The following is a 14029-nucleotide window of genomic DNA, read 5'->3' as shown; positions in this document are numbered from 1 at the left end:
ACAAGCCAGGGAATCCCTTACTCTGAACGTCGATAGCCTGGGTCAGGTGGTATTATCAGAAGGAACCAGGAATTTTTTTTGTTTTTTTTTTTTTGACACAGAGTCTCGCTCTGTCACCCAGGCTGGAGTGCAGTGGCGCAATCTCAGCTCGCTGGAACCTCTGCCTCCCAGGCTTGAGCTATTCTTGTGCCTTAGCCTTCAGAGTAGCTGGGATTATACAGGCACGTGCCACCATGCACAGCTAATTTTTGTATTCTTTGTAGAAGTGGGGTTTCACCATGTTGGCCGGGCTGGTCTTGAACTCCTGGCCTCAAGTGATCCACCCGTCTCCGCTTCCCAAAGTACTGGGATTACAGACGTGAGCCATCACACCCAGCTGGAACCAGGAATTTAACTCACTCTCTGGTAATTGCTGTTCACAGTCTGGAGACAGTATGGAAAGAACCTGGAGACAGGTTCTTTGCATAAAGTTTTTAAGTCAAGCAAAGGGGAGGCTCTAAGGCTTTTCTCTGGATTCTTCCATTTGTATGTGGCCCAGAGCTCAGGATGTCTCAGAGATGGCTCTTTCTTCTCTGTGTACATATTGATGTCAGGATTTGGGGTTGGGAAAGACATCCCTCCAGGGAATCTCTAAAATCACCCTCAAGATTCTGTTCCTGCTTTTTCTTCACAATTTAAACCTGAACACCTGCCAGTTCCTGATAAGGTAATATGAATGCAACAGATTTATTACCTTTGTTTTTGTATGTCAGAATTAATTTGTTTTCTCAATGCCCCTTTCTCAATTTTGCCTACGTTTCCTCATTCTCAGACCTTTTTATTCCTCTTTCTAACCCAGAAAGATACTTGAACTTGAGGAGGAAGAGGGAATCTTCCAAACTTTACATATTGTATACAGAATTTGTATATAAACAATTATTTCTTAGAAGAGATTACCTACGTAATTACTCTAACTGCTTACTTTATACGTTTTTATGTATTGAATTTTTTTTTTTTTCTTTTTTGAGATGGAGTCTAGCTCTGTCGCCTAGGATGGAGTGCAGTGGCATGATCTCGGCTCACTGCAACCTGCACCTCCCAGGTTCAAGTGATTCTCCAGCCTTAGCCTCCCAAGTAGCTGGGATTACAGGTGTGTGCTACCATGCCCAGCTAGTTTTTGTATTTTTAGTAAAGACAGGGTTTCACCATGTTGGCTAGGCTGGTCTTGAACTCCTGACCTCAGGTGAATTTTTTTTTAAGAGAAAGAAAGGGTCTTGCTATGTTGCCCAGGCTGCTGATGTTGACCTCCTGGGCTCAAGTGATCCTCCTGTCTCAGCCTCCTGAATAGCTGGGACTACAGACACCCGCCACTGTACCCAGCTATATACTGAATTTAATATACAACATATAATTTTCATTACCTGTTAATTTGAGGTGAGAAGTGACACTATAATTACATCACCTTTTGATAACTGGTAAGAGAAAATGCAAATCAAGAAGCTTTTGAATACATACAAAAAGCACTTTAAGTAGGACCAGGTTGATTTCTCCCAACCCCAACTGGGAGGAAGATTCCTGCCAGTTGAGTTTAACTTCATAGTCATGAACTCCAGACAACTGTCAGGCTGAATGGCATCTTTAAGAGAAGCCAGAAATCTTTTCATCATCAACCTTTGTTTTGTTTTGTTTTGTTTTGTTTTGTTTTGTTTGTTTGTTTGTTTTGAGACAGTCTCGCTCTGTCGCCCAGGCTGGAGTGCAGTGGCGTGATCTCGGCTCACTGCAACCTCTGCCTCACGAGTTCAATCAGTTCTCCTGCCTCAGCCTCTCGAGTAGCTGGGACTACAGGCACCCGCCACCATGCCCGGCTAATTTCACACCCGGCTAATTTTTTGTATTTTTAGTAGAGACGGGGTTTCACTCTTTTAGCCATTAGCCAGGATGGTCTCAATCTCCTGACCTCGTGATCCGCCCACCTCTGCCTCCGGGCATGAGCCACTGCACCCGGCCTCATCAACCTTTCTTTACTTGATACCTTATATGCCTTTTTAAGTATGTATATCTTACTTAGTGAGAATATTACCTATTTTAATATAAGACTGTTTTCCTCTAGAACCTCAAAGGAAAATAAAATTTCAAATGGGAAGATTTATTGTTTGATGTATCTCAAAAGTCTTGTACATGTAAATTTACCCCACAATTTTTTATAAACACTCTGAAGTGCATGTGTCTCATTTTCTTCTCTAGTAAATGGGGGTTTTGTTTTGTTTTTAGCATGTTGGGTTTCTCTAGGATGGAGGACCCAGTGAGCCTTGGGATCAGACTTTGTGCATCACCTCCTGGGGTCACACAACTTCCAGATGTGTGGGCTGACCTCATGTCGACGCCTCCAGGGTGCCTGGGGCTGAGCTTGATTCCAGGAGCCGTCTGATCAATACTCACTCAGGAGCATAGCACACAGAACATTTGGTTGACTAAAATGTATAGCTGCCACAAAATCAAATTTTTACTGTGTTTTAGAAACCTTAGAACTGGGTTTGAATTTCTGGTTTAATATTTGTTGCAACTTGCATTGTGGGAAAAAGCACTGGCCTACAGGTCAAGAGACCTGGGCTTGCATTGTAGCTTTGTAGTTGACCACTGGGAGACCACCTGGGTAACTGATCAACAAGTGTCCTCAGCTGTAGGATGGCAGACGAAGTGGCCCTGGGGGCCCTGGTTCCATGCTGGGCGGTGAGACGCGTACTGAGGAGGAATTGGCCAATGCAAGGCGTTGCGAATGCAGCTTATCTGAAGGGCTGTGCTTTGATCCCGTGGTCCTTCTTCTCACATAACACCTGTATTGCTGCTCCTTGAGCCTTGAGATAACATTGTGGAGGGGGACAGCATAAGTCATCGCAGGGCTGGGCTCTCCCATCAGCTCTGTGCTTTCTGCATTTCAGATGCCTGGGACAGATGAACCCCAAGATGTGTGCGGTGCTGAGGAATCCAAGGGGAACTTGGAAAGTCCCAAACAGGGCAGCAATAAAATCAAGCTCAAGAGTCGCCTTTCAGGTAGGTGGGGGCTCTACCTGATGCAGCCTGTCTAGGATGAGTTTTCAGCCTCAGGAGCAGGGAGATGAAGCCATTGCCGGGATGAGCTCCCGTCTTCCTTAAAACCTCAAAATCATTTTTTCCTTGGATGGTGCATATCCCAGGCATAACAACTGCATTTAGCCTCCTGCCTGTGTGAATTTCATTTTTTTTTGAGTCATAACAAAGTGGATGTCAACATTCCTGTGTGTCTCTGTGTCCTGAAACATGACTGTCTTATGTTTGGTTCGTTTACTTCGATCAGATTTCACATGATCCTTTCAATGTGGAGTTAATATCAAATCTGCATTTCAATAAGCAGGAGAAAGATGGGATGGAGTTGCAGCTTTTGGAGCAAATAGACTCTATCTCCTGGGCATTTCCTTACGGCAGCTGGCCTGGGCCCAGAGAGAGAAAGTCAGCATTGAAAGCAATGGCTGTGTGCAGGAGGCACCTTAGAACTTTTGTGTATCATTATGAAAGGCATTTTTTTTTTTTCTGAGATGGAGTCTTGCTCTGTCACCCAGGCTGGAGTGCAGTGGCACGATCTCGGCTCACTACAACCTCCGCCTCCCGGGTTCAAGCAATTCTCCTGCCTCAAACTCCCGAGTAGCTGGGATTACAAGCGCCCGCCACCGTGCCTGGCTAATTTTTTTGCATTTTTAGTGGAGACAAGGTTTCACCATGTTGGCCAGGCTGGTCTTGAACTCCTGACCTCGTGATCCGCCCACCTCAGCTTCCCAAAGTGCTGGGATTATAGGCGTGAGCCACCGTGCCTGGCAAAAGGCATTTTTTAGGCACATGATGGGTCTTTTCCTCCATTAAAAAACAAAAAAAAAAGTAAAAATTGTATTTTATGGCTGTGTTGGTATAAAGATACAGCTGGAGGCCGGGTGCGGTGGCTCACACCTGTAATCCCAACACTTTGGGAGGCTGAGGCAGGCAGATCACGAGGTCAGGAGATCAAGACTATCCTGGCCAACATGGTGAAACCCCGTCTCTACTAAAATACACACACACACAAAAATTAGCTGAGTGTGGTGGCGTACGCCTGTATTCCCAGCTACCTGGGAGACTGAGGCAGGGGAATCACTTGAACCCAGGAGGCTGAGGTTGCAGTGAGGCCAGATCACACCACTGTACTCCAGCCTGGCAACAGAGCAAGACTCCTCTCAAAATAACAACAACAAAAAAGATACAGCTGGATTCATTAGTGTCTATTCATTACTATTACGTTTATTTTTTTTTCTGCTTATTTAAAAAGATATTTAAAAGGAAGCACTTTTATGGGTCCCTGAAGGTGGCATGGGCCCTCAGCACTGTGCCTGCTGGCTTAGTGGGAAAGTCAGCCGTGGCTCCCCCTACAACAGTCATCTGGTATGGCAGGAAAAGGAAGAGTTTTGAAGCCTGGCAGAACCAGGTTTAGCCCTCAGCTCCTGAGTTTACCTTGTGACCGTAGGCTAATGATTTAATCTCCCTGAACTTCCACTCCCTCACCTGAAAAAAGAGGAGAACACCCTGACTTTGAAAGGCTGAGCAGATTTTTAAGAAATGCACACTAAAGCATTTAGCACAATGTGTAGTACGTTAACGTTCAAAAAACATTCACGTCCCCTTCCGGCCACCCAGATTGGTGGAGAGGGCATGCCCGCACTGCTCCAAGTTTATTCTCAGAAAGATGGCAGGTTTAAGACGGTGAAATACCTGTTTTTAAGAAAACATCCCCCCTCTCCCCCTCTCCCCCTCTCCCCCTCTCCCCCTCTCCCCCTCTCCCCCTCTCCCCCTCTCCCCCTCTCCCCCTCTCCCCCTCTCCCCCTCTCCCCCTCTCCCTCTCTCCTTTCTACGATCTCCCTCTCTTGCCGAGCCTGGACTGTACTGCCATGATCTCGGCTCGCTGCAACCTCCCTGCCTCGGGCTCCCGTGATTCTCCTGCCTCGGCCTGCTGAGTGCCTGGGATTCCAGGCACTGCACCCCCACTCCTGATTGGTTTTTGTATTTTTGGTGGAGACGGGGTTTCACCGTGTTGACCGGGCTGGTCTCCAGCTCCTGGCCTCAGGTGATCTGCCCGCCTCGGCCTCCCAAAGTGCTGGGATTGCAGACGGAGTCTCGCTCACTCAATGCTCAATGTTGCCCAGGCTGGAATGCAGTGGCGTGATCTCGGCTCGCTACAACCTCCACCTCCCAGCCGCCTGCCTTGGCCTCCCAAAGTGCTAAGATTACAGCCTCTGCCCGCCCGCCACCCCATGTAAGAAGTGAGCAGCGTCTCTGCCTGGCCGCCCATCATCTGGGATGTGAGGAGCCCCTCTGCCTGGCCGCCCCGTCTGGGAAGTGAGGAGCACCTCTGCCCGGCCGCCACCCTGTCTAGGAAGTGAGGAGCCTCTGCCTGGCCGCTCATCGTCTGGGATGTGAGGAGCACCTCTGCCCGGCCGCCCCGTCTGGGAAGTGAGGAGTGCCTCTGCCCGGCCGCCCCGTCTGGGAAGTGAGGAGTGCCTCTGCCCGGCCGCCCCGTCTGGGAAGTGAGGAGCACCTCTGCCCGGCCGCCACCCCATCTAGGAAGTGAGGAGCGCCTCTGCCTGGCCGCCACCCCGTCTAGGAAGTGAGGAGCATCTCTGCTGGACTGCCCATCGTCTGGGATGTGAGGAGCGCCTCTGCCTGGCCGCCCCATCTGGGAAGTGAGGAGCGCCTCTGCCCGGCCACCCCGTCTGGGAGATGAGGAGCGCCTCTGCCCTGCTGCCCCATCTGGGAAGTGAGGAGCGCCTCTGCCCGGCCGCCCCGTCTGGGATGTGAGGAGCACCTCTGCACGGCCGCCACCCCGTCTGGGAAGTGGGGAGTGCCTCTGCCCAGCCGCCCTGTCTAGGAAGTGAGGAGCGTCTCTGCCCGGCTGCCCCATCTGGGAGGTGTACCCAACAGCTCCGAAGAGACAGCAACCATCGAGAACAGGCCATGATGACGATGGCAGTTTTGTCATCAAGAAAAGGGGGAAACGCGGGGAAAAGAAAGAGAGATCAGATTTTTACTGTGTCTGTGTAGAAAGAAGTAGACATAGGAGACTCCATTTTGTTCTGTACTAAGAAAAATTCTTCTGCCTTGGGATGCTGTTAATCTTTAACCTTACCCCCAACCCTGTGCTCTCTGAAACATGTGCTGTGTCAACTCAGGGTTAAATGGATTAAGGGTGGTGCAAGATGTGCTTTGTTGTTAAACAAATGCTTGAAGGCAGCATGCTCGTTAAGAGTCATCACCACTCCCTAATCTCAAGTACCCAGGGACACAAACACTGCGGAAGGCCGCAGGGACCTCTGCCTAGGAAAACCAGAGACCTTTGTTCACATGTTTATCTGCTGACCTTTCCTCCGCTATTATCCTGTGACCCTGCCACATCCCCCTCTCCGAGAAACACCCAAGAATGATCAATAAATACTTAAAAAACAAACAACAACAACAACAAAACTATAGGTAAATAAATTTGAAAAAGCAAGCAAAAAAAAAAGAAAGAAAGAAAACATCAATTGCCGGGCTCGGTGGCTCACGCCTGTAATCCCAGCACTTTGGGAGGCCGAGGTGGGCGTCTCACGAGGTCAGGAGTTCGAGACCATCCTGGCTAACACGGTGAAACCCTCAGGAGATCGAGACCATCCTGGCTAACACAGTGAAACCCTGTCTCTACTAAAAATACGAAAACAAAAAAATTAGCTGGGCATGGTGGCAGGCACCTATAATCCCAGCTACTCGGGAGGCTGAGGCAGGAGAATGGCATGAATCCAGGAGGCGGAGCTTGCAGTGAGCCGAGATTGCACCACTGCACTCCAGCCTGGGTGACAGAGTGAGACTCTGTCTAAAAAAAAAAAAAAAACATCTGGCCGGGCATGGTGGCTCACGCCTGTAATCCCAGCACTTTGGGAGGCCGAGGCGGGTGGATCACCTGAGGTCAGGAGTTCGAGACGAGCCTGGTCAACATGGCAAAACCCCATCTCTATTAAAAATACAAAAAAAAAAAAAAATTAGTTGGGTGTGGTGGCATGCGCCTATAATCCCAGCTACTCGGGAACCTGAGGCAGGAGAATCACTTGAACCCAGGAGGCAGAGGTTGCAGTGAACCAAGATTGCACCACTGCTTTCCAGCTGGGCAACAGAGCCAGACTCCATCTTAAAAAGAAAAAGAAAAAAAAGAATGTGATTGACAGAATGAGTTATTTTGTGCTCATGACTCAGAATAATTAGGCGGTGTTACACTTGAACGAGTTACAACATGGATTGGGGACTGAAAGGAGTGGTGATGACCAGAGGCTGAAAAGGAGAAGTCTGAAGGGAGCCGGTGACCAGCCCCTTCCAGCCCTGAGGAAGAACAAAGAGAAAGTCATTTAAGGCCTTTGTGTTTGGGGCGAGGGAGTCACAAGGGCACAGAGGAGGCCTTCCTGTTGTCCATCTTGGCAGAGTTGTTCAGGACCTTATAAAGGGTTCCCAGGGAGGTGCCCAGAACTCTGAGGAAATACAGGGGCCTCTGAAACCAGCGAGGTCACATTCCTCATTTTATGGATGAGACCAGAGAAGTTCAGAGAATCCCAAAGGTCACTCAGTCAATGCCGGGAAAAAGATCTGCCTCCCAGACAGAATTCTCCTTCCCTGCCCTTTGGCTTCTGGGGAATCTTGAAAAGAATTCTATTCCAGGGAATCTTGAAAAGAATTCTGTTCCCCGATCTGGGGCTTTATCAATACAGATATGGGGAGGGGGCGCTGGAGGGCCTCCCAGATGTGTGATACTCTGACTCTGATCCTACTACTTAATTCAGAACAAGTGGCATATTTGGCTGAGTAGCTATTCCAAGGCTGGCCACTGTTTGCCACAAATGGATGCCACCCTCTCCTCCTGTGTCCTTCCCAGACATTCAAGGCCACAACAAGGAAACGTAGCATGGAGGAGGAAGCATATGCAGGAATCCAGCAGAACAGGGTCGGTTCCCACATCCACCACCTCTGGTTACATGACCTGGGTCAGGTGACTTTCTTGGATCTCAGTTTCTTTATCCGTAAGGGTTATGTTTTGTATTTATTTTGCCAATAAACATGAGTGCCTTCTAGGTGCTGTGCCTTGTTGAAAGGTTGCTTTGGAAGAATGCATATGGCACTACCACTCCATGGTGTGGCAGCAAAAAGCCCTCGCCATGAGGCGGCTGCCACTGTTATTACCACTGTCATTTTCTTTTTCTTTTTCTTTTTGAGATGGAATTTTGTTCTTGTCTCCCAGGCTGGAGCACGGTGGTGTGATCTCAGCTCACCACAACCTCCGCCTCCCAGGTACAAGTGATTCTCGCGCCTCAGCCTCTTGAGTAGCTGAGACTACACGCGCAGGCTACCACGCCTGGCTAATTTTGTATTTTTAGCAGAGACGGGGTTTCACCGCGTTGGCCAGGCTGGTCTCAAACTCCTGACCTAAAGTGATCCACCTGCCTTGGCCTCCCAAAGTGCTGGGATATCAGATGTGAGCCACCGTGCACGACCTAACCACTCTCATCATTAATATTATGTTCGTTGTCATTTTTATTTTCATTCTTATTGTTCTCCTTCCATCTCAAGAGAGGAAGAATGGGTTTGAATGGGTTCAGACAGGAAGGCCTTCTAGGCTGGGCTTGGTGGCTCATGCCTATAATCCCAGCACTTTGGGAGGCTGATGTGGGCGGATCACCTGAGGTCAGGAGTTCGAGACCAGCCTGGCCAACACGGTGAAACCTCATCTCTACTAAAAATACAAAAATTAGCTGGGCATGGCGGCAGGTACCTGTAATTGCAGCTACTCGGGAGGCTGAGACAGGAGAATCGCTTGAACCCAGGAAGCGGAGGTTTCAGTGAGCTGATATTGTGCCACTGCACTGCAGCCCGGGCAACAAGAGCAAAACTCCGTCTTAAAAAAAAAACAGATGGCCTTCTAAAGAACTTATAGTCCCAGTGGGAGGTAGTACACACATACACATAGTGATGGGCACCATGAGGCACATACGAGAGGTACAGGGAGTGGAAGTCTGTCTGGATCTCAAGGATGCAAGATAAAGAGAGGCAGTATGCTGGGGGAATTTGGTAGACTGGAAGCAGGGGACAGCGGTCTAGACTTAGGACAAAATGAATGAGAGATGTTTAGGGATAATGGGAAAAAAATTAATTCAATAAGTTTTTGGCAGCTGTTTTTCCTCCCCAGCCACTTGAAAAAGCCAAGAGAATCTGACAGTCGCAATGCTTCAGTCCAGCAGAGTTTGTCAGAGTCATTAGGGAAACGGACATAGCAGAATTTTTGGGTGGGAGATGATGGTGCAGGGAAAGTTGGGTAAAACTTCACGTGATATTTATATGCTCCGCAGTTTTGGAAAGAAGAGGACAGATCTCTCCTTTGACAAGCATCAGGATAGATCAGCGAATAGAGTGGATAGTGGAAGATAAGTCTGGAAAAGTAATTTAGAGACACATTAAAGAGGCTTAAGGAATTGGGCTTTGATTCAGTGCTGTGAAATATGTTCATTCTAAAGATATTTACATGCAGATTTTTAATGTGATCAGCTCTTAATTTGTCCTGTAAACTTGGATATTTAGTTCATGTTTTCTTAAAATGAATCACTCTGGTATCCACATATCAGCATAGATGCTACTGTATGTGGTTTCTCTTCTGTTGATGACAAGTGCCTCCCTGTCAGCTCAAAAGGAATTTTCTACTAATAAATCTTTTTCAGATGAGTAAGCGTGCCAAGAGAGATTAATCTGGTCCTGAGTTAGTATTAAGTCATGAATTATTAAAGAGCTCCTGTAGAGGTTCCAACTCTTTCCACTAAGGTTTTGCCCAGACTGGCTCCAAAATGGCTAAAGCAACATCATCTCTCATTTCATGGAACATTTTTCTGATATTCTAACCTGGGTTTTCCTTACTTCATACCCCTTTTTTGTCAGCAGAGTTTCCTTTTAATTTTGGTACTTTCAGTTTATCTATGTTAATATCTTAGATTTGTGATCTTTCTTTTTTTTTTTTCCCCAAGACGGAATCTTGCTCTGTTGCCCAGGCTGGAGTGCAGTGGCGTGATCTCAACTCACTGCAACCTCCCCTTCTGGATTCAAGCGATTCTCATGCCTCAGCCTCCCATGTAGCTGGGACTACAGGCACATACCACCACGCCCAGCTGTTTTTTTTTTTTTTGTATTTTTAGTAGAGATAGGATTTCACCATGTTGGCCAGGATGGTCTCGATCTCATGACCTTGTGATCCACCTGCCTCAGCCTCCCAAAGTGCTAGGATTATAGGTGTGAGTCACCGCGCCCAGCCTATGATCTTTTTAAGAACAAAATTTGTCTTGATTGCAAAGCAATTTCATATGTTTAAAAACCTGTATCACAAAATAAATATTTAACTTTAAAAAAAAACAAACCTTTAATGGCATTCATTGCCATATGACTGTATAAGCTTTCTTCCCACTTTCTATCACTTTTAATAACTCATCAATACTTTTTAAAACAATAATCTTGTTTTATTCAGTGCAAAACTTTCAGAGTAATATTTAGGTAAATTGAAATTTTAGGTAATCAGATGAAACATTACCTAGTCTAGGTGATGAACTTGATATATGAGGAATCTGTATATACACACAAACACATATGTATATACATGTACACACGCAGATAGGTATTGTATATCATATAAACATTGTAATATGATTATAGCTATATTCATATGTAGTTGATACATCATTTAAGATTAATGTCCCTTAAATTATTTTAAAATAACATAATATAGACTAGGTATTGATAAAGTCTTTAAAATTGTTACTATAGAAGTTTTGTTTTTGTTTTTGTTTTTTTGAGACAGTCTCTCACTGTGTAACCCAAGCTGAAGTGCAGTGTTGCGATCTCAGGTCACTGCAACCTCAGCCTCCTGGGTTCAAGCAATTCTCTGGCCTCAGCCTCCTGAGTAGCTGGGACTACAGGTGCACCCTACCACACCTAGCTAATTTTTTGTATTTTAATAGAGATAGGGTTTCACCATGTTGCCCAGTGCAGTCTCGAATTCCTGAGCTCAGGCGATCGGCCCACCTCGGCCTCTCAAAGTGCTGGGATTACAGGCATGAGCCACTGCACCCAGCCTAAATTGTTACTATAGAAGTATCTTTAAAAGAACACAAAATTTTAAACCATAAAGTTTTTAAAAAGACGTACTGTACTACATTAAAATTTTGAACTGTTTTTTCAAAATATACATTAAGACAGTGAACAGGCAAAGCGTAGACACGGAGAAGATATTTACAATCCATAGATCCCATAAAAGACCCTTATTCAAATTACATTAAAAATTTGAAAAAATGGGCCAGGCGCAATGGCTCATGCCTGTAATCCCAGCATTTTGGGAGGCCAAGGCAGGTAGACCACCTGAAGTTAGGAGTTCAAGACCAGCCTGGCCAACATGGTGAAACCCCATCTCTACTAAAAATAAAAAAATTAGCTGGGCATGGTGGCGTGCACCTGTAATCCCAGCTACTCGGGAAACTGAGGCAGGAGAATCACTTGAACCTGGGAGGTGGAGGTTGCAGTGAGCAAATTGCACCACTGCACTCCAGCCTGGGCAACAGAGAGACTCCATCTCAAAAAAATAAAAAGAAAACACCAATAAATAAATAAATAAATAAATAAATAAAAATGCCTATCAATCGATAAGAAAGACATCCAATTTTAAAATGGGCAAAAGACTTGTTCAGGCACTTTACAACTTTACGAAAGGAACACAGCCAATGAATGTATGAAAAGAATCTTGATCTCGTTAGTCATCAGTGAAATGCAATTTAAAAAAAACAAATGAATACCGTCATATTTTCCAGAATAGCCAAAATTAAAGACTGACACTGCCCAGTGTGACAAAGATGTGGAGATTCTAGAACTTCCCTCTGCTGGTGAAACAGCATGGGTAAAGCTGGACAGATGCTCGTAGTGTAGCCCAGAGACCCCACTCCTAGGTGATATCTAATGACATGTGAGAGAATATTTAGCAATGGGATATTCTAGATCAAGGTTCAGCAAGCTATAGTCCACAGCTTTGTTTGTAGGGCTCACAAGCTAGAAATGCTTTCTACATTTTTAGTGGGTTGTTAAGAAAAAGAAGAAGAAAAAGAATATGCAACAAAGGCCATTTGTGGCCCACAAAACCTAAAAACGTGGCAAAAAGCTTGCCAACTCTTTACCAAAAAAAGTGAACATACCAAAAAGTGTTGCCAAAAATCTTTGCTGACCCTTGTTCTAGATCTAAAACTGGAGACACAAGCCAAATGTCCACCAACAATAGAATGGATAAGTAAATTGTGGTATGTTTAGACAACAGAATGTGTTTAGACAATGGAATAGCCTACAGAATGGGGATGAACAGGCTATTGGCATGCAATACCGTGGTTGAATCTCATAAACAAATGCTAAGAACAGGAGCCAGACAAAAAGCATGTGTTGTGTGTATTCATTGATGTAAAATTAAAAACAGATAAAAGTAATCTGTAATGTTAAAAGCTGGGATAATGGTTACCCTTGGGTGAAGGATGGTTAGTAGCACAAAGGGTGTTTTTGAGGTTCTGGTTAATATTCTGCTTCTTGATCTAGGTTTTGGTTATGGGTATATGAAATTTCATTGAACTGTATATTTATGATTTGTGCACATTTCTATAAGTTGTTATACTTTAATTAAAAGTTTATTTTAAAAGTCGTGCCTATACTTGGAAAAAAAATATCTGCACCAACAATGAAACTATACCAATCACAAAATGATATTCCTCCATCATCAGGAAAAATTCTAATAGCCTTCTCACTATTCCCTTATCCACTAGAGCTACATCTTTTTGGGAACACACATTTACATTGCCCCTCATCTAATCTGGTCATTTCAAAAACTGGCAGTTTTTTCGTAGCCTGACACTAATGGCTTCAGCACGTAACTAGCTTATGCAGAGATTGCTATTAGGATGGGCTAGGCTCTGTGCTTTGAGTGTATTGGACGCTAGGCTTCTCAAAACCATGAAGGTGGGTGTAAATACAATGAGTTTATGCCTCTGGATGTGCTTACGATTCTTTTTGTCCCATATCAAACTATGTTTTCTCCTCTGTTTTCTCAAGGGGGTGTACACCGCCTTGAGTCAGTTGAAGAATATAACGAGCTGATGGTGCGGAATGGGGACCCCCGGATCCGGATGTTGGAGGTCTCCCGAGATGGCCGGAAACACTCCCTCCCGCAGCTGCTGGACTCTTCCAGTGCCTCACAGGTCCGACCAGGGCTGTGGATCTTTTCAAAGACCATAAGGGCTTACATGTTAAGAAGAACTGCCCATCCATACAGGCCAGGAGTGTCTGGGGCTAGAGAAGTGGGATAGAGAGAGACAGCAGACAAAGTGAGGTCTACCCAGAGAGGCTACAAAGAAGTCGGCCTAATACTTGAAAATAGTGGGGGGAAGATCCCTTATTGGATCTCAAAATCTTCATCTCCTTCCTACTGTGTGTTTTGGAACCTAGAGGTGCTTTCAATTGCCAGGAGACGATGGCGTCTCATAGTCTGTGGTGAACCAGCATTGCTTGATTAATAGGAGCAGCCTGTGTCAGTGTAACAACTGTGTGGGTGGGTATGGGCACATGTATGAGAGAGGGAGTGTGCGTGTGTGCCTGTACATGCATCCATGGCTCACCTGGAGTCCTACCTGTTACACAGTAATGACTCAAGCAGCCAAGGTCATGGGGGGCTGTAGAGGGGGGCTGCACTACCTGCTCAAGTTGATGTTACAGAACCTGCTCCCGTCTGAGATCTGGACTCCACAGCCCTGCATGAGGGCCGCTCCTCCATCTCAGCATCCTCAACCTGGTAGAAACTGGGCAGGTGGTCTCCTAACCAAGGCTAAGGCAGGCTCAGTCCCTGAGAAACCTGTGGGGTATTCTTTGAGTCCTGGCACCACTAACCAAGGGGCTCAAGAGGAACCGTTAGCAGCTT

The 14029-nt window shown here is 46.0% G+C and overlaps 1 protein-coding gene across 5 annotated transcripts in view; it reads left to right on the top strand.

Annotated features, from left to right (window-relative positions):
- Window positions 1–14029, top strand: part of PDZD2 (PDZ domain containing 2) — a 474419-nt gene that overhangs the window by 398623 nt on the left and 61767 nt on the right. For all 5 annotated transcript variants that reach the window (XM_008971843.5, XM_034960222.3, XM_055112466.2 and 2 more), the window contains 2 exons: window positions 2919–3030; window positions 13168–13313. In XM_008971843.5, the coding sequence (XP_008970091.3) occupies window positions 2919–3030; window positions 13168–13313 (258 nt within the window). The remainder of the gene's footprint in view (window positions 1–2918; window positions 3031–13167; window positions 13314–14029) is intronic.

Source organism: Pan paniscus, chromosome 4 (assembly GCF_029289425.2).
Source record: "Pan paniscus chromosome 4, NHGRI_mPanPan1-v2.0_pri, whole genome shotgun sequence".
NCBI lineage: Eukaryota > Metazoa > Chordata > Mammalia > Primates > Hominidae > Pan > Pan paniscus.
The sequence above is the reverse complement of the archived record's forward strand: the minus strand, read 5'-3'. Positions and strand labels throughout refer to the sequence as shown.